The following is a 26,108-nucleotide window of genomic DNA, read 5'->3' as shown; positions in this document are numbered from 1 at the left end:
TCCCCTTCCCCCTTGTTTCTAATTAGAGGAAATTGACAAGGAATTTACATGACTGAGGACAGTTTTACAAGTTGCAAACGTTTTTTCTTTTGTTTCCCTGCCTGGTACTTTCCCTTAGCCAGGGCCGTGGCCCTGCTGTCCACCCACCCAGCTAGGCAGGGCTGCCCCTGGGGTCTACCAGAGGCTTGATGTGGCTGTAGCTTGGCTGGCAGAGAGTGGGTGTCTCCAGGGCTTACTGATGACAACCTGGAGCTGACCCTACCTGGACAGGAAGGGTTTGCCCCAGATCCAGGGCCCAACTGCAGAGGGAATCCTCAGGAGCTACCATCCGCAAGCTGGGTGACCTAGAGCTGCTGGGGTTGGGATGCAAGGAAGGACAATTCTGTCTCACCAGAGACCACTTTCCGTCCCCCCCTGCCCTGCCCCCCAATCCTATTAATCTGAGATAGTCAAAAAAGATGTTGTAGGCTGGTGGGTCGGGGGGCACTCCTCAGAATGTCCCAGAGGTGGGTCTCCCACACCATCCAATCTTCAGATACGCTGGACTCGCTCTTATCATGGCAGTCACAGCACCTGGTATGGAGAGGGGCAGGAACTGCAGGCATCACTGCCCCCGCACCACTGGGCACTTGGCTGTCCACAGCACTTGTTCTAGGCTGCACATCACTGGAGCTTTGTAGAGCTGCCCGCTGCAGAAGGGTCCTAAGGAGTTTGATCGCTTCCTATGGGTAAAGAACTGGGCAAAGAGAAAGCCAGCAAGGTAGCAGAGGGAAGAGATACCCACCTCTACCCTGAAAATCTAAGACACTGAGCTGGCTAGGAAAAGACAGGGCCAAGGTCCTGCAACTCCAGACTCCTAGGGCTAAAACAGAGGAGGGGAGAAGGGGATGGTTGGTGTTTAGAAAGGGAAGCTTCAGTTTGGAAAGTTAATAAAATTCTGGCTGTGGATGGTGGTAATGCCCCAGCTGTACTTAGGGGCCTGCCCCAACCGAACAATTGAAGGTGGTGGTTTATGTTGTAGATATGTGTCTATGATTTCAAAAATATTTTTTGGTTTTTTAAAATTTCATGTCACGTGCATGAGTGTTTTTCCTGCATGTATGTATGTGCAACACTTGCGTGCCTGATGCCTACAGAGGTCAGAAGAGGGTGTTAGCTCTCCTGAGGCTGGAGTTAGGAATGGTTGTCAGTTATCATGTGGGTGCTAGGAGCCAAACCTGGGTCCTCTGCAAGAACAGTGAGTGCTCTTCACCACTGAGCCAGCTCTTCAGCCCCCTCTGTGATTTGACAAAACAACAAAACAAAACAAAAACCTTTCCAGGGTTGTGGACGCTAGTCTAGGCTCATGGCTGGCTGCTCTCCACTTCCTATTGACCTTGGCACTTCTGGTTCACAGAAAACTTCTACCTGCGAAACCTGCCCCCACAGCCCACAATCCTACCTGCCAACCACAACTTCCCTGGAGTGCCCCGAGCCACCCCTGCTCATCCCATCGGATCCTGCAGCCGGGACCGCATTGAGGCTGCCCCGCTGCAGAAGGGTCCTAAGGAGTTTGATCGCTTCCTCATGGGTAAAGAGCTGGGCAAAGAAAAAGCCAGCAAGGTAGCAGAGGGCAGAGAACGACCAGTGGCAGAGGAGGACAGTGGCAAAGACCGACAAAAGCTGGTGCCACCCATGCCCACCGAGGGGCCCTGCAAGGAGGGGGGTCCCGCACCCCGGGGGTCCTGTGAGGGCCGCCCCAAGCACCTCACCTCCTGCCTGCTCAACACCAAGGTACTCAATGGTGACATGGGCAAGGCCTCACTGGCCAGTTGCGCAGGGGGCATGCTAGGCCGACCCAGCACGGGTGTAGCAGCACCTGGACGCTGTGCCAAGGAGGTGGTGGGCCCTGTGGAGCCTGGGCCGGCCTTCGGCGAGTGCCTGGAGCGGCGGCAGATGCTGCATCACGCTGTGTCCTACACAGTACCCTCTGGCCTGCCTACCGGGCCACCCCCTCCCCTCAGCACAGGTCCTGCAGGCTCTTTCCCCTGCCTGCAGCTGCATGCAGGTCCAGATGGGCTCTGCCCGCTGCAGGACAAAGTCTCCTCCCGGGACCTAAAGGCCAGCGGGCCCACCTTTGTGCCTTCTGTGGGACACCTGGCTGACAAGAGCCGCCCTTTCCAAGTAGCAGAGGCCTGTGCCGTGGCAGGTGATGGCAAGGACCGGCACCTGGATGGGGCCATGGCCCCCGACCATGGTGCACCCTATGGCGTCTCCTATGCCCACCTAAAGGCCGAGGGCAAGAGTGAAAGGCGACCTGGGGGCTTTGAGGCGGCCCTCCACACCCGGCTGAAGGGCCTGGAGTACCTCGGTGCAGGCCCCGAGGCCGCTTTCCCTGGACTTCCCAAAGGTGGTCTGGACAAAAGTGGCTACTTCGAGTTGCCTACCCCTCCGCAGGACTGTGCCCGGCCCAATCACCAAGACTCTCTGAGTGGGAAGGCCACCCAGGCTTGCTGCACTTTAGACAAAATGACCAGCAAAGAAGTCCCTGCTGGCCCTCTAGGGGCCCAGAAGGTGGCCAGGATCCGGCACCAGCAGCACTTGGTGGCTCCCGAGGTAGAATCAGGAGGCGGTGGTGCTGAGGCCAAACGCAAGTCCGTGGAGCTGGCTTCTCTGGGTTATAGTGGGCCACATATACCTCCATGGGGTGTCCAGACAAGCCACAGCACCTCTATGGCCATCAGCGAGGAACGAAAAGGCAGTGCCTACCTGGACCCCTTCGGCAGTGGCCTGCAGCAGGCAACCCTCCTGTCCCAGGAGCTTCCCACTCCACCAGATGAGGTCTCAGCCATGAAGAACCTGCTCAAGTACAGCAACCAAGCCTTGGTCGTGGGCCAGAAGGCTCCCTTTGTGGGTCTGGGTGGCCTCAAGGCCAGCTGTGTCCAGCAGGAAGCCAAGTTCCCAGCCACTAAGGGCCCAGGCCCAGTGGAGAGACCTGACTGTGCCCGCAGCCGAGAACACGAGGCTCCACATGGAGATGGGGAAGTGCGGCAGCCACCTGTGGGCATTGCAGTGGCCTTGGCCCGGCAAAAGGACACGGTCAGCAGACCCGATACAGCCTACAGTACCAACAGTGGGCGGCAGGGCAGGGCCGCCCCCACCTTCAAAGGTATGATATCCTTGGTCAGGGGAGCAAGGTGGACAGCATCCACAGTGTTCCTTCCCTGTCTGTGAACCCCATGGACTCTCCACTTCTGCCCCTAGAAGATCCTCCAAAACCCCCAGGGCCAGGGGACCCTGCCTCAGTGCATCAGCCCCCAACTCAAGGTATGCTTCAGTCAGTGGCTCTGGATATCACAGCCTGACTTTCCTGTCATCTCTACTCTGTGCAGCTGCTGGAGGATCCCGTGCTACCAACGCGCTGGACCTGGAGAGTGAGGAGGAAAGGACCCGGATATGTGATGACCGCCTGGGGCTGCCTGGCCGTGAACTGCTCTTACAGTAAGCTGAGTGGAGGCCCTTGGTGGGTTTGCCCGCCCAGAGTCCTCATGGGAGGAAGGGAGTGTCATAACCATGACATCAGGCACTGGCCTGTCATGTGCAGGGCATACACGGAATTCCAACATTCCCAAAGGGTTCTGCTAACTTACCCTCTGCCAGCAGCACCACTGCTGGGAACTGAGGCCCAGAGCCTGGGGTCTCCTAGGAGCCTTCCACCTCCATTTCCCCTTGCAGGTTGACAGTCTGTTGAGGGGTTGGGGTTGGCTAGGGCAAGGGAGGGGGGCCAAGCTGACTCTAATGATCTTACAGAGACAACAAAGACCTCGTGGAATTTGCCCGGATCCACCCTTCAAGCAGCTGTCCTGGAGACCTGCCCCCCCACCTCATGATGCAAGGCGGCCAGCTGGGCGGGGACCCGGCCCCCCACCCCCACCCAGCCCACCCCCACTGGCTGCCCCGCACCCGAAGTCCCTCTTTGTGGATGGGGGGACATTCCTATGGTCAGTGCTCCAAGAGCAAACTGGGAGGCTGTCTTGGGGTTGGAGGTCTTCCTCTCCTGGCCACCCAGGAGTGGGAAGCCTGAGTTACATGTGGGCTGTCTGGCCTGAACACTACACTTTTGCTCCTCAGGCCTCGGACACCCTGCCCTGCACCAGAACCTTCCCCCTGGCTTCCCAGCTTCTGTGCCCGGCTCCATGCCCTCAGTGTTTCCTCTTCCCCAGGATGCACCCACACAGCTAGTCATCTTGCCCTCGGAACCCACACCCCACACTACCCCTCACACACTTGGTAAGGACTCGTCTCTAGTCTGGCTGTTTGCATGTGGGGCTGTTGGCAGTGGATCTGAGGAGGGCATCAGTCTTGGTAGGAGGGATGGGACCAAGTAGGCAAGTGCTGACCGAGACCCAGGAGAGAACTATGAAGTATGTGACTTACCTCTTCAGGGACAGGGCTAGGGATGGGCTCAGAAGGGTTGAAGGGAGATGGAGCTGGTTGATAAGGGGGAAATTTGCCCAGGTGGGTCCTTCATTTCTAGCTGGAACTGATAGTCTTCTGGCTCTGCCTGCAGCTGAAGTTATGGACCAGGCCTCACTGTGGCCCCCCATGTATGGCGCCCGGGGCCCTGCCTCACACATGCAGCACCCTGGCCAGCTGCCAGTGTACTCTCGGTCCCAGCTGCTTAGGCAGCAAGAGCTGTATGCACTGCAGCAGCAGCAGCAGCAACAGCAGCAGCAGCAGCAGCAGCAGCAACAACAGCAACAACAGCCGCAGCAGCGGACCACCCAGGCCATGGAGTTACAGCGAGCGGCCCAGTTCCAGGTACCATGCTCCCAACAGCCACTCAACCTGAGACCCAAGACTATTCTACCCCTCCAGGTCCCATGCAGATGACCCCAGGATACCCTCGCATGTCTCCCACCAAGCAGTGGGCCACTGGGGTACTGAGGGTGTGGCCGTCTGATCCTCTCTTCCCACTCAACAGCGCAAGCCTGAGGATCGCCACACGGAGCTGGAGGAACCTGCCCAGGAGAAGGCCCCAAAGTCCACCCACAAGCCAGTTGCCTTAACCCCCATGGCCAAGGGCACCCCCTCATCTGCCACTGAAGGCCTGGTCAAGCTATCACCCTGCTGCCACTCGTCCACTCTGAAGACCCCGGCTAGTTGCCCCACGCCACCACCTCGTCCCAGTGCCCCCTGCACTTTATCCGTCTGTCCTCCTGGCAGCCCGGGGCCTGGCTCCAAGGTGCCTAGCACCAAGGACAAGAGTGGGGAGGGCCAGCGGGCTGGAACCGACCTCACCACTCTGGAACCAGGTGAGGGAATGAGCTGCTTTGGTCTGGCGAGTCTCACCCCTCCTGGGTGGGTGGGGCTGCCCCTCTTCTACCCAGGCACTCCCATACTGAGGCCGTGAAGTCCCCCTCCTCCTCCTCTCTCGTCCCTCTGAACAATCCTCCTGTGATCCGTGGGTTAATTTAATGGCCCAGATCTAGGCTACCTTTACTCTGGGTAAATGGGGCAAAATAAGAACAAGATCCACCCCGTCCACTGGCCAGTGCAGGGAGCCTGTGAGTGGTGACGTGCCTGGCCTGCCACAGATGGTGGCATCAGACTGGGGACCTGTCCCCAGCCAGTGACCCCAGGTTTTTAACAAAGCTGAGCAAAGGGACAGTGTCACCATCTGGACCAGAGGAACAGTCTGCCCTGCCTGAGGCAAGAAGAGGTGGCCGTGCTGGGGTCCTGTGTCTGCCACGCACCAGCTTTCCAGTAGCCTATGATTTTCTCTGAACCAGGCTGAGCACTTTGGAAACCCATCTGATGAACATAAAGCCTGTCCCAATTCCATAGTAAGGAGACCGAGCCAGCAGAGGTCTTACGTTTGAGTGTTTTGTTTTGTTTCGTCTTAAATTAATAGGACATAATGCCGCTCATGCTGCCAACTTGTTTTAGATCAGAGAAAACCCCAATTCAAATACCATGGTTTAAAAACCCTCTTTTCCAGCCGGGCGGTGGTGGCGCACGCCTTTAATCCCAGCCCTCGGGAGGCAGAGGCAGGCAGTTCTGTGAGTTCGAGGCCAGTCTGGTCTACAGAGTGAGTTCCAAGACAGCCAGGGCTACACAGAGAAACCCTGTCTCAAAAAAAAAACAAAACAAAACCACATCCTCTTTTCCAGACAGCCACACCAGAGCTGCTCCTGAGGGTCCATCCCTGTGGGTCCCTGATTGGTGCTGGTTCTGAAGCCTCACCTCAGAGTAGCATGACCCACATCCATGTGTCTCATGTCCTTCAGGCCAGGAAGCTTCTGTCCTCCGTCCTGTAGTGGGAACATGCTTTTGCTGTTCCCAGCAGGCGCCTCACATGTGCCTTCTTTCACAGACCTGCCTCCAGGATTGACCCCCACGGCTGGTGTGGACTTCTCCCTCACTGCAGATGTGCACTCCTCTGACCTCCCAGACCCCAAAACTATGCAAACCACTACCCCAGGGACTCGGCCTGAGCCCACAAGGACGTTCCTACCTGGGGAGCCACCCCCCTGCAGTCCCAGGAGCCTAGAGGAGCCCGGGCTGCTCTCAAGGGCCAGGGAGACCACCCAGGACCTTGCCATCATACCCCACCCTGTCGAGCGGGGACTCCCACCAGGAAAGGCAGAGGACCCCAGTCCACTTGAAGGGTTACAAGCACTGAGATTCGGAGACCTCCTTGAGGGAGGGGGCACTGAGGCTACTGGCCAGACTAATTCTACTCAGGGAGGGATGCAAAATGAGAGGACTATGGATCAGGGGGTGCTACGGCCCCCTGCGGGGGCTACCCCTCAAGCACTGGAACAGATAGCAGGGAGCCCAGTTGCTCTGGACAAGGATGAAGGTTCACAGAAGGTCACTGATGCCACCCAGCTGCAGGAGGAGGAAGCCCAGCTGGAGGAGAATGGGGAGGACTCAGAGGAGGACTGGGGGACTCCCAACCACAGCCACCCACCACCCAAAGCGCTGCTGGGCTTGGATGCCTTGGTGGCTGCCACTGTGGACCTAGGGGACCTACCCGACATCAACTTGCCAGATCCTCAGACCCCAGCAGCCTCGGTGCCCCTCAGCACGGCCCCTCTGCCCCATACCTCAGGGATTCATGGGATTGCCCTGCTCAGTGAGCTAGCTGACCTGGAGATCCAGCGGCAGAAGAGCGAACTGGCCATGCAAGGTGAGCCCCAGCTACAGCATCCTTCCCTGGGACCCTGGGAGCTGGACCCTCAGGGTCAGACAGATAGATAGTAGTAGCCTTTGACCTGGTGCAGTTGTCCCTGAAGAAAGGAAAACCCCAGGGAGGAGATCTTCCTGCCCTCATGGGTCCTCCTTCATGGAAATCAGATGCAGCTGTGCCAGCTGCCACAGAATCCACTCTAGCCTGGAGGAGCCAACTGGCTCTGGGCAGGACCTCTGGGACTAGGACCACTCCTCTTTGGCAGGTTCAAGCAGAAGATGTTGAGACCTGAGGCAGAGGTTCAGATGAGGGTCTAGGAGCCGGAGAGGGGCCAGGAAGCTCACTCTCCTGCTTTGTCAGGGCAGGTGGCACCAGACTGGGATCGCTGAACCCCTAAGCCTCAGGAGGGTTCCCATATATCTCACCAGGCTGCGGCTGCAGGGTTTCCTGCTTCAGGCTGACTTCTGAGACAAGGTGCTCTTAAACTCGCCCAGCCAACCACTTAGAGGCCCTCAGTAAAATAGGATGAGACTGGGGCCTGAACCGTCTCTGCGCAGCAGAGAGACCCCACACAGTCCCCAGCTGCCCTTCCTCAGTGCCAAAGAAGCAGCCTTTCCCTTGGGGCTGCAAAGGAAGCCCCTCACTGAGGAGCATCCCAGACAGCCGTTGTTCAACATGTCATTTATAGCAAAAAGTACAAAGTCTTCGGGTTCAGCTGTGTTCTCCTTATGCCTAAAGCTCCCAAGGCCCCTGTGCCTTTACATTCTGAGGAGATAGATGGAATGTTCTTGTAAAACTGATTTTTCTGAAGGCCCCTGTTCTTCCGGGGGAGGGGATGGGCAGTGCCAGGAAGTACAGGCCCTGGAGGAGCTCCTGCTGGGCTGTGTAGAGGGGAGAGACCAGGAACCCTGGCTGGACCCCTGCTGAGGCCTCATTTGAGTCATGTGGGATGCCCTGTGTCAAGGCCAAGCTGCCAGGGCCTCCCATATGAAGGTTGTACAGTAGTGTGAGGGGGACTCATGGGGTACCAATCAGATGCTGGGCACAGTGTTTGCTCTTGCCACACTGCCTGTAGATGCTGGCAAGACTGGAGCCCATTCATTGAGTAAATACCTTTAGCTGTACGGGGGTGGGGGTGCACATCCAGTGTGGGTGTTGTAGCTGCCAAGCCATGCTGTGGCTTTAGTCACAGGGTGCTATCCCAAAAAGTAGAGTCCTGGCAGCTGCCCAGCTATGCCATGTCCACCTGGTCCTCCTAGAGTACCATACCCTACCCTTCTCCTGTAATGGACTGATCCTAAGCCATTGCTGGAATAGTAGCTTTACGAAGTGTGGTAGCTGCTGCAGCTGAAGTCACTCAGGCCAGCTTCTTCCACCAAACAATCTGAGAGGAGACAAATGGGAAAAGTAGGTGCTGGGCCAGGCTGCTGGTACCCGGATAAAAGGGAGATCCTTGGGTGGCCCAGGCCTGGCAGAGCCGTCTGTGCCAAGTCCTGGCCTCAAGGGCAACCACAGCAAAGGAGGTACAGGGCTCACATCTGACTTAGGTTTGCAGATGGTGAAGGAACCTGCCCTCTTCTTCTTTTTTTTTTTTTTTTGGTTTTTCGAGACAGGTTTCTCTGTGTAGCTTTGCGCCTTTCCTGGAACTCACTCTGTAGCCCAGGCTGGCCTTGAACTCACAGAGATCCGCCTGCCTCTGCCTCCCAAGTGCTGGGATTAAAGGCGTGCGCCACCACCGCCCGGCTGAATCTGCCCTCTTCTTAAAGAGAAAGCCAGGCCTGCTTCTTCTCTCATTGCTAGGGACCTACAGCCTGTCTCTAGGCTGGAAGGTATCCCATGGTAAAAAATTATGCCCAAAGGTTTGAGTATTTGCCAGCTGCCTGTCCAGATACCTCCTGGCATCATGGAAGCAACCTCCCCCCCCCTTTTTTTTTCCTGTTTTGAGACAGGGTTTCTCTGCGTAGCCCTTACCGTCCTGGAAGTCGATCTGTAGACCAGGCTGGACTTGAACTCACAGAGACCCACCTAACTCTGCCTCCCAAGTGTAGCTTAAAGGCATTCACCACCACTGCCCAGCCAGCAGCAGCGTTTAAAGGAGACTGTTCCTTGGTCTTCCAGTCTTTCCCTGTGTTGTGCATCCCTGCCTCATCCTGCCTCATGTCCTTGACATGGGTGTTCACCATCACTGTGGGGCAGATCGGCTGGGCTTCACTGATGTTCCTGTTGACTAGATTCCAGTAGCGCAATTTTGGGCCTCCAGGGCAAGCTGTGTGCACCTCTCCAAGGCATCAGTCCACTGTCAAGAGGGCTGAAGTTTTGATTTGTCATTGGTGGTCTGGGTTCCCCCTGGTGTAGATGATTCTCGCCTGCCCCTCAGTAGTGTGGAACCTTGGTGCAGAAGCACTGTGGAGCTATGGAGGTCTCTTCCTCTCTGTATTGATATTCTGACCTCAGCGACCTTCCTGGTATAGAGTCTTTTCTGCTACAGTGGTCCATTGCTGTCACCCTTTGTTCTGATGACCAAATTGCTTGGGTTTGGGTGGTGGAGCCCTTGGGTATGTTCCACATGCCCCTGTCACTGTTGGAATACTTCCTTGCTTTCCAGGGTCACCCTGCAGCCCTCTAGCCTCAGCTGTCTCTGAGGAGCCTTATTTCCTTCCGATGGAGAAGGTGGTCAGTGCAACTGACCGGAGTGATCGGTGCCTGCTGCCACAGGGTTGGGGGGTGGGGTGTTGCTGTCCACTCAGACCCCGCTGGGCTCCTCCTGGATTGCGTCTCCGACCCTTCTTAGATGCCCTTGTGGGATCAGCTCAGTCATCCCCAAATCCTTCATGGCGTCTGTGCCCCAAGTCTCTTCCCTGAATCCATGCTACCCTCTGCCCTGTCCCAGCCCAGGTTTTCCTTCTGTGGTTAGCTGTTAGCTCATGCTGGTGGGAGGGTGGACGGACTGTGGGATGGACTGTAGTGGGTAGCTGCATGTGATTGTAAGTCAGGCTCTAGGGCACAGCTCAGCTGCACCGCCTAGGATTTGAGAAGAGTTGGTCTGCCTAGTTTTGCGCTTGGTTTATGGTGGAAGCCTCATCATCCTCAGTCGGCTCATTTCCTAGTGTCCAGAAGAGCGGGTGCACACATGCAGGCTTGTAGACACTGTCCTGGGCCTGCGTGAACCTGCTCGCCCTGCACTGTGCCCTATGGTGGCTCTCCCCAGCTGTAGCCTGGCAGGCAGGCTGTTCCCTGTGGTTTGACTCCACCCTCGGTTCTCACATCCTGAGGAACTTGGGCAGCTCCAGGCTGGGAAGGGAGCTGACATCAAAAGCCTCTTGGAGGGGTAGTGTGTGACCCATACCTCTCCCTCCAGCAGAGGATGAGGATGTGCTGGCCTTCAACCTGCAGCACCTTGCCACACTGGCCACAGCTTGGTCCCTAGTGGAGGCGGCTAGCCTGGACAACTCAGTCACTTCACTGCAGGCCCCAGCTGCCGACCCAGACAGAGGCCCCAGGCTCACCCCTAGAATGCAGATCCTGCAGCGCAAGGACACCTGGGCCCCCAAAACCAAGCCCGTAAGTGAGAACCCTGACACACACTACCCAGTGCCATGATAGGTGGTAAGAGCTCTGCATGCCTTGGCTGCCTCCCACACCACCCTGAGGCCTGGTCACAGTGCTCAGGTTCCTGAACTCTTGCACACAGGTATGTCCCCTGAAGGCTGCCATTGACCGGCTGGATACACAGGAAGTGGAGATGCGCATGCAGCTGGCAGAGCTGCAGAGACGCTACAAGGAGAAGCAGCGGGAGCTGGCGCGCCTGCAGCGCAGGCATGACCATGAGTATGGCACCCGGTGGGGATGGCACCCTTGCTTCCTACTAGCCCCGCGTCTGGGGAGGCCCTGCAGGGCAGCTCCTGGCCTTGTTTGCCACCTTGTGGGCAGAGGCTGTGCTGGAACAGCCTGGAGACTGATGTGCGTGGTGCTCATGAGACCTGGGCAGACAAACCGAGGCGCAAAGTCTGGGTGGATGGGCCAGTCATTCAGCAGAGGCAGCATAGAGAGGCCTGTCCACAAGATGGTGAGGCAATGGCCATGGCGGCTAAAGCCACGGAGTGTGACTGAGGACTGGGAAGCCATCAGGATGCTAGGACCTAACTCCAGGAGAGAAGAAACGTGAGGGGCAATGGGAGCCTCCTGACCAACGTGTCCAAGGCACTTAGATCCCAGATGAGGCAGGAGAACGCTGCACACTTACACAGATTCGGGGCAGCAGGGACCTAGTTGAGCCTTTCCTTCAGCCTGCCACCCATGACACTTGGAGAGTACTGTTGTCCCCAACATTCCTCCGCAGGGCAGTGCCCTCCAAATAGGCCTCAGGATGGAGTGTTTTGAAGTCTCTGACATGCCCTCTGTAACCCTCAGGAGAGAGGAGAGCTCACGGAGCCCTGCACGACGGGGGCCTGGCCGGCCAAGGAAGCGCAAACATTCAAGCTCACTGCCCACTCTGCGTCCTGGAGGCCAGCTTGCCAGGAGTGAAGGCAGGAAAGCCAGGTGAGTCTGGAGTATGGGGACAGGAGTATATGGGACAGGCCTGGTCACCACGGAGGGTCACAGTTCCTCTATGGCGTCAGGAACTGCTGGCTCCCTGCACACAACGTCTGAAGGCCCAGTGTGTCCCCTCTCAAAACCTGAGGCCTTGACAAGTGTCCAACAGATAGATCCCTGCTGGGGACTGGCACCATCCAGTACAGACATCGTCTTCCCGGCATGGCCATCAGCATCAGCGCCCCCTCCTGGGAGGCCACGGCCTAGGCTTGGCTGCACCAACTTTGGGGACCTGGTTGTGGCCAAGGCGGTGGCATCACCCCACCAGAGCCGCCAGCCAGCCCTGGCCCCTTGCATACGAGGCGGCGTTGCGTAAAAGGCTCTTTATCTGCACTGTATAAAGTCGTTGGTCACGCTGCGCTGCTGCTCACGGCTGCCGCGCGATGTTATTATCCATTACCCGCCCGGCGCAGTCGTTGGCGCACTCCCGGGCCGGGTATAATTGTCCTTCTCGGCTACAAATTGCCTCTCCCGGCAGGCCCATTTGCATAAATCCTCCGAGCTCCTCCAAACACGATTGGCGCGCACGCGTGTGCACTGCATCAATCCTGATGATTTGGTAATAATAGTTAAATCGGCACTAAATGGTTCCTTCAATTAAGACAGAGGCAAAAAATTAATCTCAGGGCTTTATGTCACAAAACATTAGCAAATGCAGAGAAGGTTATGGGGCGGGGGAGTTTGTGTGGGCTGCAGGCAATGGAGAGGATTCACCATATGGCTGGGGGCCTCACTGAGATGTCCCGTTGTCCTACCCAGGTGTCACCCAGCAGGGACCTCAAGGGCCTTCCTTTGAGAACCAGTCTGTAGCCTGGAGACTGCTGGGCAGGATAGGGTCCCTGGAGGTTGAGGTGCAGTGGAGGACATTGGGGAGCCTGCTCGAGGCCAATAATGTACCCCCAAACCTTGTCCTCTCTGGCCCTGACCAGCTCTAGCCACATTGCCCATGCTAGACTCTAGCCTAAATTCCAGTAAGTAAGCTTAACCTATGGCCACCTTGCAGCCAAGTTCTCCCGTGACCCAGAGAAGCCAGCAGCCTGAGGCCGGGAAGGATCCACAGCCAGGGTCCTCTCTTTCCAAAGAGTGGGTTTTCTGGCAGTCTCCCCACCTCCAGCTTCTGTCTGGACTCTCAAGCCCTGTTCCAGAACCCATTGAGGTAGCAGGCCTTGGGCCCCAGGGCTAGGCCTCCTCCATGCAGGAAGTGTGAGGCCAGGAAAGGCGGCAGGAAACTGGGGTCAGGGAGGCTCCCGGAGCTGCAGGGGCTTCCTGCGTCGCCTCCCCTGCCTTCAGAGGTCCAGCCTCCTTGCCGGCAGGAAGGTGGAGAGCGGTGTCTGGCCATATGAGGTCAGGGCTGGGCCAGGTCCTCAGTCCCCATCTGCCACTCATTTTCCTGAGCAGCCAGTTTCCTTGGACACTGTGAGGGCTAAGGGATGGGCGGGTGGGAGGCCATACCCCAGCCTCTGCCCAGCCACAGGCAGACAAGCAGTGTTGGTTTCCTCATGGGAAGTGGGGTACTGGGAAGGAAATGGAATCACACACTGAGCACACTGGGATGTCTGGGAGACACAAGCCTGCCCACATGAGAATCGAGCCATATGGAGGGATCGCGCAGGACCCCTCTTTCTGTTTCCTCCGTAGCTGCTTGACCATCTTGACCCCTGACCTAACTATCAGCCTAGAGGAGATAGCTCACCATGGGACATGGGGAAATTACAGCTGGAGGAATTGAGGGGAGGGGGCCCCAAGGCCACCATGAGCTTCAGCAGCCAGAAAGGACTGACTAGGAAGCTCAGTACTGGCCGACACCCCCAAGAAAATTGCACCAGTTTCCTGGTCCCATCTGGAAAATGGACCCTGATGTGTGAGCCTCCTTCACAGGATCCTAAATCGAGGACCTGCCCCCCAGCAAGCCTCTGAGGTCTAGGAGTAGGGGCCCACTACTCCTGCCTGTTGTCCTTTCCTGCCCCTGCTGGGAGGGGACCCTATTTGTATCCCAATATCCTTTTCCCCTCCCCGCCTTTTTTCAAAGCCAAGGTCTGACCAGGTCTTCCTGCCTGGCTCTGATAGTCTCTCTTGCTTCAGCCTCTAAGCACTGGGATTACAGGTGTGTGCCACCACTTGGCCATACATATCCTGAGGGCTAAACCCAGACTTGAGTGATTCCCTACCCCAGCTCCACAGACAGGAGCCTATGTTACTCTCCCATATTCCAGGTGGAGAGTGAGGCCACAGACCCAAAACACTGAGGTTTAGATAGCTACTACACAGCCCTGACTTACAAGTACTGGGGTGTATCCCAGGGACCCAACGTCTTCACCAGTTCCCAAATCCCTCTGCCTGGGCCTTAGGTCACTGGCTCATGATTGGACACCCCAAGGGCATCCCAACCCAGCAGGGAGGAAATATGAGTGGAGCAAGGGAAAGATGTCTTATTTCCAGCACAGCCTTGCCCCACGGACCACCAGGAGCTGGTAGTCAGTAGGCAGGAGGGACTGGCCGGGAGGCTCAGTACTGGCTGGACACCCTCGGGACATACCTCAGGGACTGTGTGAAGGATATGATACACAGGCCCTGCTGCTATGCTTGCCCTGTGCCCAGCACTGCCTTCCCCCTAGGGCTGTGCGTGCTAGCCTAAGTCTGCTGTGTGCCGAGCTACGAGGTGATGAGCCCCCAAGGAAGAGAAGCAAACTGGAAAAGAGTGCCTACCCAGGCCTGCAGACGGCCTCCTCGGTGAGTCTCCAGCCCTCCACCCTCACCCCAGGTGGGCGCCATACATGCCATGTCAGGAATGAGGCACTGAGCTCGGTGAACCTGCCAGTGTTCGGGGAGCCTCTGATACCTTGATTAAAGGAAGTGATGCCACAGATATGCAGATGTAGTAACCAGGGGGGTGGTTGCCTCCACCACACTGGCAACCGTTTTCCTGTGTGGCTTGTCACTGGTCCCCTGAGCCGTCCCCTGCCACAGACACACTCCAGTAGAAGTAAAATGTATAGCAGTGTACTGAGGATGGGAATCCCCAGTCAGAGTGCCTGACTCTCAACACCACGCCTACGGCACCAGCACCGGCACCGGGCGGAATCCTGGGCCCTCCCACTTTTCTCACTCTCCAAGGTCCCGGGCCTCTTACTGCCTGTTCTGTTGCCTGCGACATCAGAAGGCTGTTTTTGTTTTTGTTTTTGTTTTGCTTGCTTGTTTTGGGGGTGGTTTGCTGGTGGTGATGATGGCAGTTTCTGCCTCCATACTCCTTGATTGTCTGGAACTTGCTCTGTAGATCATGCTGTTCTCATACTTGGAGCTATCCTCCCTCTCTGCCCGCTACGGGCTGTAGGCACGGGCGGGGTGCTGGCCGGTCATTCTGCCTAAGGAGCCCTTCTATCTTTCTTTTCACAAAAGCACACAGCATATACCCATGATATACAGGAGCTCTCCGGATCTCAGCTTCCCCTGTTCTACCATCCGGAGTTGAATGGGGGGCAGGGGGTAGGTAGATGGGCGTGGTGTTTGCCCGGTAGGCAGCCCTCTGTCCCAGGCCAGATGTCCTCAGGGCCCTTTTCAGGGCAGGTCCCCGGGGGTGCTGTTTTCTGGGCCCCACAATGACAGGGGCTGGGGCCGTGCCTGAGCACACAGCTCTCACCTCCTATTCACAGGAGAAGGTACGGTGCAAGAAGAGTGGTGGCCAGGCCGCATTGTCGTCCTCGGTGGCCCGCACGGTGGCCCAGCTGAAGCCGAGAGTCAAGAGCAAAGGGCTGCCCGCTGGCCTCGGTGCCTTCCCGCGCAAAGACGCTGCCCTAGGTGGGCGCATCCGGCAGAAGCTCTCTAGAGGCAAGAGTGTCCCGGTGTCGGGGGCGGCACGGCGGCCACACCCCGATGGGGACGCTGGCAGGGAGATGCCCAGTTTCCCAGCCCAGCCAGCAGTGGCTGTGGCACATGAGGCAGGCAAGTTGGTGGTGTGAGTGACTGAAGCCTGAGCCGTCGTGGTCACCTGGGGACTGAAGGAGGGGTGCACAGGGGTCATGGCTACCACAGGAACCCCGTGGAGTTTGTGAGATGGACAGGTCCAGGGACAACTTCTTGTTGAGAAAGGCTGGGGAAGGAGCCTTTGTCTCCTGGCCAGGGCTCAGTAGTTCCCCGTTCAGGGCAGTAAGAAGCCCTGGACACACCCTGGAAACATATTAAAAATAGCCTCCCCCACCTCTGCCCTCAGCATCCGGCGAGTTGGTGGGGTATCTCTTCCTTCCCTAGCAGACTAGTCCAGAAACAGCCTGGAAAAATAGATGCTTCCTCCCTCCCAGCTCCTCCTCCAGGGTCGGAGGCTGAGAGAAGGCAAAGGGAAGCGCCGCTGCTGTGGGGGCAGGAAGCAGGGGCCAGCTGGGCCAGCGGATACAGGGAGGGAGGGACTCCCCAGAGAGGAGCTCAGTTCTGCAAGGTGGAGCTGCAGGAAAGAAAATCCCATTCCCTTCTCCTGCCAAATACTCTCAGGGTGGGTTCAGTGCCCCAGGTTCCTGCCCCCACCCCCGAGCAGCCCAGAGGATGATGATGATGTCTTCATTGGCCGTACTGCCTAGGTCCACCCCAAATAGCCAGGTTCAACATCAGTTACCAAATTCTCTCTGCTGTCCCCCAGGCAGTGGCTATGACAGTGAGGATTGCCAGGCACTCCTGGGGACAGAGGCGGCTCCCAGGGAGTCTGGGTTGGTGCTGCACCCAGGGGCCGGTGTGGCAGTGCTGGGACCCTCACCTTCCTCCGTGGTCAAGATGGAAGCCAACCAAAAGGCCAAGAAGAAAAAGGAGAGGCAGGGTTTGCTAGGTAACCAAGAAACCAGAGCAGACTGGTTTGCTGTGCACCCTGTATACGAGGGTCCCAGTGACCACTTCCCTCCCTCCCACAGGGGCCTGCCGCCTATCCAGTCCTGAGGGCGAGGTTAAGATCAAAAGACGGGCAGTGAAAAGCAAGGGGGGCCCCAAGCTGGAGCGGGCACCAGGGCGGAGGCCCCCAGGTGCACCAGGCAAGAAGAAAGCCAAGGGCAAGGCGAAAAGTGGCCTTTGTGCGGAGCCTGGGGCCGCCACCAGCAGGGATGCCCTTTTCAGCCCCACGCGGACCTTTGCTTGTCGAGAGGAAGGCAGCAAACTTGCCAGTGAGCGCCTCAAGAGAGCCACACGCAAGAGCGCCATGTTGCAGCCAGTACTGAGGGTAGGCCGGGGGGTCAAGTAGGCATCAGGGTGGTCAGGGGGCATCCAAAGGGGGAGAATCCAGCCTCCCCGCCTTCCCCACTCGGCCCTGAGTCACAGCCCACGCTGGCTAGAGAAGCCATTCCGGTCCTCACTGCTGTCCTCCGTCCTCTCTTCTTGAGCAGCGGAAGAACGGGGCCTTGTCCATCGCCCTGTCAGCCCGCAATGCCAAGGCCATCCTGGGAAAGAGCAGGAAGCTGACGAAGGTGAAGAGAGAGACAGTCAGCACGCAGGTAGCAGCCCTCCCAGGCTCAGAGCCCCGTGGGGGCCCAGCCCCTCCAGCCTCCTCCCCTGACCCCTGTGGTCCACCTAGGGCCAGGGCCGAGCCGTCAGCCGGCTGCTGAAGAGCTTCGCCGTGGAGGATGACTTCCAGTTTGACGATGACAGCAGCTTCTCGGATGAGGAAGAGGAAGAAGAGGAGGCCAGTGTCCAGCTCAGTGCAGAGCAGAGCGCTGCCCTGGGTAAGCAGGCTGAGGAGGTGCCCGCTGACTAGGGAGGGAATGGAGGGCGGGGGCAGGCCCAGCACTGATGTCCTCCCCTGCAGCACGGTCCTGCACCATCCACAAGGAGGACCTGCAGGACGGTCTGCCTGTGCTCATCCCTAAGGAGGACAGTCTGCTGTATGCCGGCAGCGTCAGGACTCTGCAGCCCCCCGACATGTGAGGCCCGGGCCTGGTGGGAGGAATGCATGCTGGGTGTGACCTGTCGGGCAGCGAGACTCCTGCAGGAGTCTCACGTGCCCTTACAATGCCCTCAGTTACAGCATCGTCATCGAGGGTGAGAGAGGGAACCGGCAACGTATCTACTCATTGGAGCAGCTGCTGCAGGAGGCGGTAAGGATGGCTCCTGCCTAGGGAGGCAAGCCTAGTGGCTTTTTCCCCACCACTAGGAAGACCTTGGCCTGGCCCTACAGGGAGCCCTGTGGCCCAACCCTCCTGTTGATAGACTACTGTTCCACGGCTCCCTGCAGGTTCTTGATGTCCGGCCACAGTCCAGTAGGTACCTTCCACCTGGTACCCGGGTCTGTGCCTACTGGAGTCAGAAGTCTCGGTGCCTATATCCAGGCAATGTGGTTCGAGGTAAGTACACCCGAGGCCAGGACTAGGGCTAAGGCCCCTCTGTGACCTTTAGAGCTCCAGAGAGGGACTCCTCCTACCCACAGTCCAGCTTCTCCTGGGGGTTGTAGCAAGGCAGACTTGGGTCTGCTGTAAGTGGACAGACAGACAGATCAATTCACCAGTAGCCATGAGAAAGTGAGAGGTGAGGGGTGGGGGAAGACTGCCCTGTCCAGCTAATCAGCAGGCCCAGCAGGCCCAGCAGGCCTAGAATCCCAGAACCTGGGTCACCAAATCCATCATGTGTACAGCCCAGCCCATTTGCCCTGGGCAAAACGGCATGGGGGGCCCTGACGGCAGGAAGACTCCTGGTCTAAAGATGATTGGGCAAATGGACAAGAGTCCACTGGGTACTCCTCGGAGGACTTGCAGAGAGAAGTCTTCGCTCCGGTGTTTGTGTGTCTGGAGGCTGTGTGTGCCTGTGTGTTCTGTGTGTATCTGTGTGTGTGCCTGTGTGTGCCTGTGTGTGTGCCTGTGTGTGTCTGGAGGCTTTGTGGGCCTGTGTGTGTCTGTGTGGGCCTGTGTGTGTCTGTGTGGGCCTGTGTGTGTCTGTGTGTGTGTCTGTGTGTATCTGTGTGTGGGCCTGTGTGTGTGCCTATGTGGGCCTGTGTGTGGGCCTGTGTGTGTCTGGAGGCTTTGTGGGCCTGTGTGTGCCTGTGTGTGTCTGTGTGTATCTGTGTATGGGCCTGTGTGTGTGCCTGTGTGTGCCTGTGTGTGGACCTGTGTGTGTCTGGAGGCTGTGTGGGCCTGTGTGTGTCTGTGTGTGGGCCTGTGTGGGCCTGTGTGGGCCTGTGTGTGTCTGTGTGGGGGCCTGTGTGTGTCTGGAGGCTGTGTGGGCCTGTGTGGGCCTGTGTGTGGGCCTGTGTGTGGCTGTGTGGGGGCCTGTGTGTGTCTGTGTGTGGGCCTGTGTGTGTCTGTGTGTGGGCCTGTGTGTGTCTGTGTGTGGGCCTGTGTGTGTCTGTGTGGGGGCCTGTGTGTGTCTGGAGGCTGTGTGTGCCTGTGTGTGGCTGTGTGTGGGCCTGTGTGGGCCTGTGTGTGGGCCTGTGTGGGCCTGTGTGTGTGCCTGTGTGTGGCTGTGTGGGGGCCTGTGTGGGCCTGTGTGTGCCTGTGTGTGGGCCTGTGTGTGGCTGTGTGTGGGCCTGTGTGTGCCTGTGTGTGGCTGTGTGTGGGGCTGTGTGGGCCTGTGTGTGGCTGTGTGTGGGCCTGTGTGTGGGCCTGTGTGTGTGGCTGTGTGTGGCTGTGTGGGGGCCTGTGTGTGCCTGTGTGGACCTGTGTGGGCCTGTGTGTGGCTGTGTGGGGGCCTGTGTGTGGCTGTGTGGGGGCCTGTGTGTGGCTGTGTGTGGGCCTGTGTGTGGGGCTGTGTGGGCCTGTGTGGACCTCTGTGTGCGCCTGTGTGTGGCTGTAGTACCAGGTGGCCCACAGGAGTGGTGCTGGTTTATCAGAGTGCAAATGTAGTCGGGCTGCAGCGGCACCCTGGCTCAGCATCTCTTGTCCTCCTGCCCACCCCTGCCTTCTGGCCAGCCGGGCTGGCCACATGCTCAGGGCATGCCCCATTGCAGGTGCTTCTAGTGATGAAGAAGAGGACCTGGACTCTGTGGTGGTCGAGTTTGACGATGGAGACACAGGCCACATAGCTGTCTCTAACATCAGGTTGCTGCCTCCAGACTTCAAGATCCAGTGTGAGCATCTACCTAAGATTGGGGCTCTCGCTCCCTCGCCTACAGCTCCCCGAGGCCCTTTCTACCTGGGCCTCACTAACATTGGAAATGTTCCCAAGGCGCTGGATATGTTCCCAATGTTCAGAAAGGGTGGCAGTCATCCACCAGCAGGCCTGTGATGAGACCCTCATCCACTCCACAGGTACAGAACCCTCTCCAGCCCTGCTGGTGTCCAGCAGCTGCCGGAGAACCAAAAAGGCACCCAACGAGGCCCCCCAGCCTAGCGAAGCTCCTTCTCCCAGCCTGTCCCCTAAAGTACAGGATGGCCCTGAAGCTTCCAAGACCCTGGGGAAGAAATCCATCAGCAAAGACAAAGCTGGTATTTGCAGAACTGTTGAGAACCGGGAAGGGAGGGCTCCTGGGAGTGTGGTCATTGGGAGGCACATGGGACCTGGTGGGTAAGTGGAGACAGCTGGGCGGGCCCAGCAGGTACAGCTGACTCTTCTGGCTTTTTCCCACCCCCAGGTAAAGTTGACCTCCTAGCCTCAGGTGCCAAGTCCCCCACAGGGTCCTCAGACCACTTCCTTGGCCGCAGGGGCAGTCCCCTGCTGAGCTGGTCAGCAGTGGCTCAGACCAAGCGGAAAGCAGTGGCTGCAGCTGCAGCAGCAGGTGGCAAAGGGCCCGGGGTGCTGCAGAACCTCTTCCAGCTCAACGGAAGCACCAAGAAACTGCGGGCCCGGGAGACCCTGTTTCCCATGCACAGCATGGCTGCCCCTGTGTTCGGTAACAGCTTCTGCGCTGACTCCTTCAGCAGCCTGGCCAGTTCCTACACACCCTTTGTTGGAGGGGCTGGGGCAGGTCTGCCAGGGGGAGCCCACAAGTTGCTTCGGGCCAAGAAGGCTGAGCGGGCTGAAGCGGAAAAGGCCAGCAGGCGGCGGGCAGGTGGCGAGTTCCTGGTTAAGCTGGACCATGAGGGTGTGACCTCTCCCAAGAACAAAAACTGCAAGGCTCTGCTCATGGGCGACAAAGACTTTGGACCTAAGCTGGGGAGGCCTCTAGCCAGCCCCAGTTATGCACACCCAGCCCTCATGGGCAAGGACAAGAAGGGACGGGCACCTGTGCATCCACTACCCATGGGACTGGCTCTGCGCAAGTACCCACTGCCCTGTGACAGTGACTGCCCCAGCTCCTACTCAGATGAGGATGAGGACGGGCCGGGGCTGGCCGCCGGTGTGCCCTCCCGCTTCCTCACCCGCCTCTCCATGTCCTCCTCCTCCTCGGGCTCGTCCACATCCTCTTCCTCAGGCTCCATGTCCACCTCCAGCCTCTGCTCCTCAGATAACGAGGACTCCTCTTACAGCTCAGATGATGAGGACCCTGCCCTGCTGCTGCGGACCTGTCTCACCCGCCCTGTACCCGCCCTCCTGGCCCCACCAGAAGCCCTGCGCTCCAAGGGTAGCAGCCCCCACACCCATGCCCAGCGCTGCTTCCTGTCCAGGGCCGGCGTGGCTGGTGCAGGTGCTGGTGCTGGCCCCAGTGGTGGCAAACCCAAGTTCAAGCGCAAGGAGGCCCTGAGCTTCTCCAAAGCCAAAGAGCTTTCTCGGAGGCAGCGGCTGCCCTCCGTGGAAAACCGGCCAAAGATCTCAGCCTTCCTGCCTGCCCGGCAGCTCTGGAAGTGGTCCGGGAACCCCACACAGGTAGGGGGCCTGTCTCCCTGATTCAGAGAGCATAGTGTCAACAGAGAAATGGGCTTGTTTCTGCTCCCTCAGACCCCTAACATTTCTTCTGTGGTTCTTCTTCTTCACTTTCAAATAAAGCATTCAGGGGCCAGAGATGGCTCAGTGGCAAAGAGCAAATTCTGCTCTTGCAGAGTGCCTGGGTTCAGTTCCGAGCACTCACATAGGGCAGCTCACAACTGCCCGTAACTCCAGTTTCAGGGGTATACACACATAGACATAATTTTTTTTTTTTTAATCTCAAAGCATTTGGAAACCCCAAGGCAACAACAACAAAAAACCACCAGTAATCTAATACAACCAATAACCAGCACTGATGTGCGCGTTAGAGCCACACACGGGGAGCGTGCTGTGCTTGCTCTCCATGCACTGTGCCGCGGTGCTGTCCGAGAAGCCTTTCCTGCTGCTTAGCCAGCCAGCTTTGGGAGGCTGCAAGTCACCACTGCACGGACAGACGGACGGACGCACAGCTTTCTTTGCCGGTGTCTGTCTGTAGTGGACCTGTGCTTATTTGTAGCCTTTCTGTTTGTGTTGTGTTATTTTTTTGTTTGCGGCAGAATCTCACTGTGCACCCCTGGCTGGCCTGGAACTTAATATGTAAACCAGGCTGGCCTGGAACTCAGAGATCCGCCTGCTTCCACCTCCTGAGTGTGGGAATTAAAGACACAGCGTACCCCTTTGCTCAGCTGCCTGTGGGTTTTTTTTTTTTACCCTTGTAAACCAAACTGCAGTGAACATTTCATATGTGCTTCTGCCCTCAGATCCTGTGTGCCTTTGGGCTCTGTTACAGTCTTTCTATCATGACCAATATGCAGAGAGAATCCAAATGTAGCCCACCTCATAAGGAATATATGGCAGGGGCCTTTCTCTATCCATTGTGTGGCCATTTTCTGCCCTTGCAAACACATATAGAGACACACCATCTGTGCCTCCAGCATGCTCTGTTTCCTTGGCTATCACCTTTCCTTAAGGTCCGTGGGTCCCTCCTCACCACTGTGTGTCTGTCTGCTGGTCTGCCCTGCAGAGGAGAGGCATGAAGGGGAAGGCCAGGAAACTGTTCTACAAGGCCATCGTCAGAGGCAAGGAGACGCTGCGCATCGGGGACTGTGCAGTCTTCCTGTCGGCTGGACGACCCAACCTGCCCTATATTGGCCGCATCGAGAGCTTGTGGGAGTCATGGGGCGGCAGCATGGTGGTGAAGGTCAAATGGTTCTACCACCCCGAGGAGACCAAGCTGGGGAAGCGGCAGAGTGATGGGAAGGTGAGGTGGGGGAGGCGGGATGGGGGGAGGCAAGGTGTGGGAAGGCGGGGTGGGGAAAGGTGAGGTACCTTTGGGAGAATGGGAGACCGGTAATGAGACCAGCAGCCAACATCACCTTGTCCTGGTGACCCTTCCCAAGCCCCAGACCCTCCCCCGGTGTCGGGGTGTGTCGGCTGAGACCGTCCCCAACACTGTGCCCCTCCCCACAGAATGCGCTCTACCAGTCCTGCCACGAGGATGAGAACGACGTGCAGACCATCTCCCACAAGTGCCAGGTGGTAGGGCGGGAGCAGTACGAGCAGATGATGCGAGGCCGCAAGTACCAGGACCAGCAGGACCTCTATTACTTGGCGGGCACCTATGACCCTACCACTGGACGCCTGGTGACAGCTGACGGTGTGCCCATCCTGTGCTAAGCTGCCGCTGCCTCTTCCCACCCTCATCCATGGCTGCAGCCAAGAGGTCAGCTAGCCAGGAGCTGGTCTGAGCAAATATGCAACCCCCCAAGGCGGGATCAGACTTCTCCTTGAAGTTCTCTGGAGAGAGCTCCTAGGCTGGACCCCAGTCCCATCCTAGCTGCTCTAGAGGGAGGGAGGGCCGGCTGGTCCCACAGGGGCTGGCTGCTCTGCTACTGCAGCACAGTTCTCGAGAGATTAGAATCCAAGCCATATTTCCCTAGTACCTCCGACTGTCTCCCACCAGGGAAAGCAGAAATCAGGTGTGTTGTCTATTTATTTCTCTATGTAAATATTGTATTTCTGTGGGGAAGTTTTATGGGAAAAAAATGGAAAAGGATTTTTCCCCACCTTCGTGAAAAGGGTGGGTGTGTGCCCATGCACACGTGCGTGCAGGGCGTGTGTGTGTGTGTGTGTGTGTGTGTGTGTGTGTGTGTGTGTGTGTGTAGGGTTTTGTCCTGGGGTTTTCTTTGGAAATGCACTGTTCTCAGCCTAGGTGAATTCCAACAGGGGCATCTGTGACTGCAGAGGCTGCTGGAATGGGGGCCAAAGGCCATGGGGTGGTCACATGAGACCCAATCATACCCTCCAGTCTCTTGGGGGCCAACTATGTGAAGGAAATTACACTGCAGTTTATTTCCTTTCAGTACATCCCGTACATAAAAGTATTGGGGGTAGGGGCAGTGATGAAGGCCCCTGGAAGGAGAGGGGTTCCGGCCACAAGATGAGGACAGCCAGGACCGGCGGCCTGCCCCGCTCTGCAGCCCAGGAGTACGGCAGCACCATATATATCTTACCTCTGTTTGGAACAAAACAAACGAACAAATATTTTGAAGTATCAATAAGAAAAATGGATGTTTAGACTTCCTTTCCTGAATATTCCAAGTTATTTCTGGTTTCCGTTTCCACAGCCAGTTTGTTGCAGGGAGAGAAGCCTGGCCTCACTCAAGCAGGGTGTAGTTGGCCCCTCACCCCCCTTCACCCCTACCACTTCATCCCCTTCCTTGTCCTCCAGGGCACCAGTTGCCTCCTCCCAAGAGCAGTAGGGCTTCCACAATGGTGCAGCTGGTCCAGATCCCTTCTGGGCCAGAATTTGGGGCCCACCTGGGGCTGGTCCACAGTTCTGCATGAGTACCTCCTCACCAATAAGACTCCCCTTTTCCCACCAGACACTTTCCCCGGGGCCCCATCACCTCTGGCTAACCTCAAGTGTGGATGGTGATGAGGCTGGGCCGGAGGTACTGGAGTCAAAAAGAACAGTAGAAAGTCAGGGGCTGCTCACCCAAGGGGGCAAGGCCCATCTGGTTCCCTTTCTCTTACCCCAGCCCCTGGTCCTGGGGCCCCCTGTCCACCCCACCCCATGACAGTTTCTGGCCCTATTTGATAGGCACTCGGGGCAGATGGCGTGGCAGGCTCATGATGGAGTGTATAACAAGAGTCCCTTCTGACCTCTTGGTACCCACACCCTGGCCCCAAGTACCAGGAAAGCTCAGCAGCCTTTCCTCTCCCTTGATGGAAAGAACAGGCTGGACCCATGGACTGAAGGCCTTTGTCCTCAAAAATGCCTTGTGGCGCACATGCTCCCCAATGTCCCACCAGGCCAAGGCTTCCCAGGAAGCAAGGAGTATTGATGGGCACCCAGCCCAACCCTAACTGGGACCCTTCAGCCTCTCTTCCTTTGCTCAGGCCCACCAGGAGTCTGTCTCAATTCCAAGGACTTCATTTATCTCACTAATTGCCCAAAGGGTCACTCTTGGTGACCCACAGCATAACCAAGGGTACCCCATTCCTGGCTGTCCCACCACCCTGAGGCTTTCTGTTCTCCACATGAGTGCAATATTTCATTCCTGGTGGTCATCGGAAGAGATGACCGCCAAGGTCCCGCTCACAGCTAGGGAATCAGACGGTGAGTGAAGGAAGCACGCCAGGCTGGAGCTAGGAAGACACTGCTCGGAACCCCGTGCCCAGGGGCGCAGGAGCAAGTGGAAAGGCTGCTCTGTGGGCCGCCTTCTGGATGTTTCTTTCTCCCTATGCTGAGCTCTCCTCTCTATGTCTTTATCCCCCCCCCCTTCCTTTCTGTGTGTACACGCGAATGGCGTGACCCCTTCTCTCCAACCGTGGCTAACCGTGGCGAAAGCACGATCCTTGTAAATGTGTAAACTAAGAGGCTGGTCGGATTTTTGTCTTCAATGTAAACACTAAATACAAAACAAACAAAAACACAAAGGTTTTATGAACAGCAAACTCTATGTAAAGGCATTTTAGTATTAAATTTTTTATTGATAACTTGCTTAAGAATAAATATATGAACTATTGTACAGGTGCTCGATAGTCCAGGTTGTGACTGTGCCTCCTGTCTCTGTGTCACGTGGTCACTCCTGTCTGGGCTGGGAGAAGGCTGAGTGACTAGATGCGTTTAGAGTCACCACCCTACCCCCACCCAAGTCACAAGTCCTTCTTGACTCTAGGGCTGGACTTGTTAGTCGGGTATGAATGAAAAATGGGTTGGTCACCTGTCCAGCTTGAACTGGTTCAGATAGGCATGTGGAGCCTACAGAACACAGGACAACGGGGAAGGGCGACCCCAAACACTGCTCCATACTGTGAACAATGCCTTGGTGAGGGTCTGAATGGATTTGTTCAACAAAAATATTTCTGCCAGACAGCTATGCAGAGAATAATACATAATGCCTGATGGGCATGAGGACCTTTAGTCGGGAGGCAGAGGCAGATGGGCCTCCGAGTTTGAAGCTGGCTTGGTCCTGGTAGCAAGTTCCAAGCCAGCCAGGATTACATAGTAAGAGCCTGTCTCTTGATGGGGAGGGGGTAAAAAGTTCTAATTGTTAAGCAGGGGATTGATTATAAGTCAAGCAATGGGCGTAAA

At 57.3% G+C, this 26,108-nt stretch overlaps 1 protein-coding gene across 6 annotated transcripts in view; it reads left to right on the top strand.

Moving 5' to 3' along the window:
- The window catches only part of Bahcc1 (BAH domain and coiled-coil containing 1), a 57,932-nt gene extending 32,384 nt beyond the window's left edge, over positions 1 to 25,548 (top strand). For 2 of the 6 annotated variants that reach the window (XM_052756565.1, XM_052756570.1), the window contains exons 4-27: positions 1,397 to 3,148; positions 3,372 to 3,480; positions 3,790 to 3,980; positions 4,111 to 4,269; positions 4,550 to 4,800; positions 4,964 to 5,294; positions 6,356 to 7,174; positions 10,533 to 10,735; positions 10,866 to 11,002; positions 11,585 to 11,713; positions 14,383 to 14,497; positions 15,418 to 15,710; positions 16,399 to 16,577; positions 16,660 to 16,961; positions 17,125 to 17,232; positions 17,313 to 17,460; positions 17,544 to 17,658; positions 17,757 to 17,832; positions 17,970 to 18,078; positions 19,674 to 19,793; positions 19,975 to 20,151; positions 20,298 to 21,469; positions 22,533 to 22,769; positions 22,979 to 25,548. In XM_052756565.1, the coding sequence (XP_052612525.1) occupies positions 1,397 to 3,148; positions 3,372 to 3,480; positions 3,790 to 3,980; positions 4,111 to 4,269; positions 4,550 to 4,800; positions 4,964 to 5,294; positions 6,356 to 7,174; positions 10,533 to 10,735; positions 10,866 to 11,002; positions 11,585 to 11,713; positions 14,383 to 14,497; positions 15,418 to 15,710; positions 16,399 to 16,577; positions 16,660 to 16,961; positions 17,125 to 17,232; positions 17,313 to 17,460; positions 17,544 to 17,658; positions 17,757 to 17,832; positions 17,970 to 18,078; positions 19,674 to 19,793; positions 19,975 to 20,151; positions 20,298 to 21,469; positions 22,533 to 22,769; positions 22,979 to 23,185 (7,439 nt within the window). In that variant the 3' untranslated portion in view covers positions 23,186 to 25,548. Of the gene's footprint in view, positions 1 to 1,396; positions 3,149 to 3,371; positions 3,481 to 3,789; positions 3,981 to 4,110; positions 4,270 to 4,549; positions 4,801 to 4,963; positions 5,295 to 6,355; positions 7,175 to 10,532; positions 10,736 to 10,865; positions 11,003 to 11,584; positions 11,714 to 14,382; positions 14,498 to 15,417; positions 15,711 to 16,394; positions 16,578 to 16,659; positions 16,962 to 17,124; positions 17,233 to 17,312; positions 17,461 to 17,543; positions 17,659 to 17,756; positions 17,833 to 17,969; positions 18,079 to 19,673; positions 19,794 to 19,974; positions 20,152 to 20,297; positions 21,470 to 22,532; positions 22,770 to 22,978 lie in introns of all 6 variants that reach the window. The other 4 variants (XM_052756567.1, XM_052756568.1, XM_052756566.1 and 1 more) reach the window with 4 other exon arrangements.
- The last annotated feature ends 560 nt before the right edge of the window (positions 25,549 to 26,108 follow it).

The sequence above is a fragment of the Peromyscus californicus genome, unplaced genomic scaffold (assembly GCF_007827085.1).
Source record: "Peromyscus californicus insignis strain IS unplaced genomic scaffold, ASM782708v3 Scaffold_3__1_contigs__length_106647218, whole genome shotgun sequence".
In the NCBI taxonomy this organism is placed as follows: Eukaryota; Metazoa; Chordata; class Mammalia; order Rodentia; family Cricetidae; genus Peromyscus; species Peromyscus californicus.
Note: the sequence above shows the minus strand (reverse complement) of the source record. Positions and strands in the feature narration are given on the sequence as shown.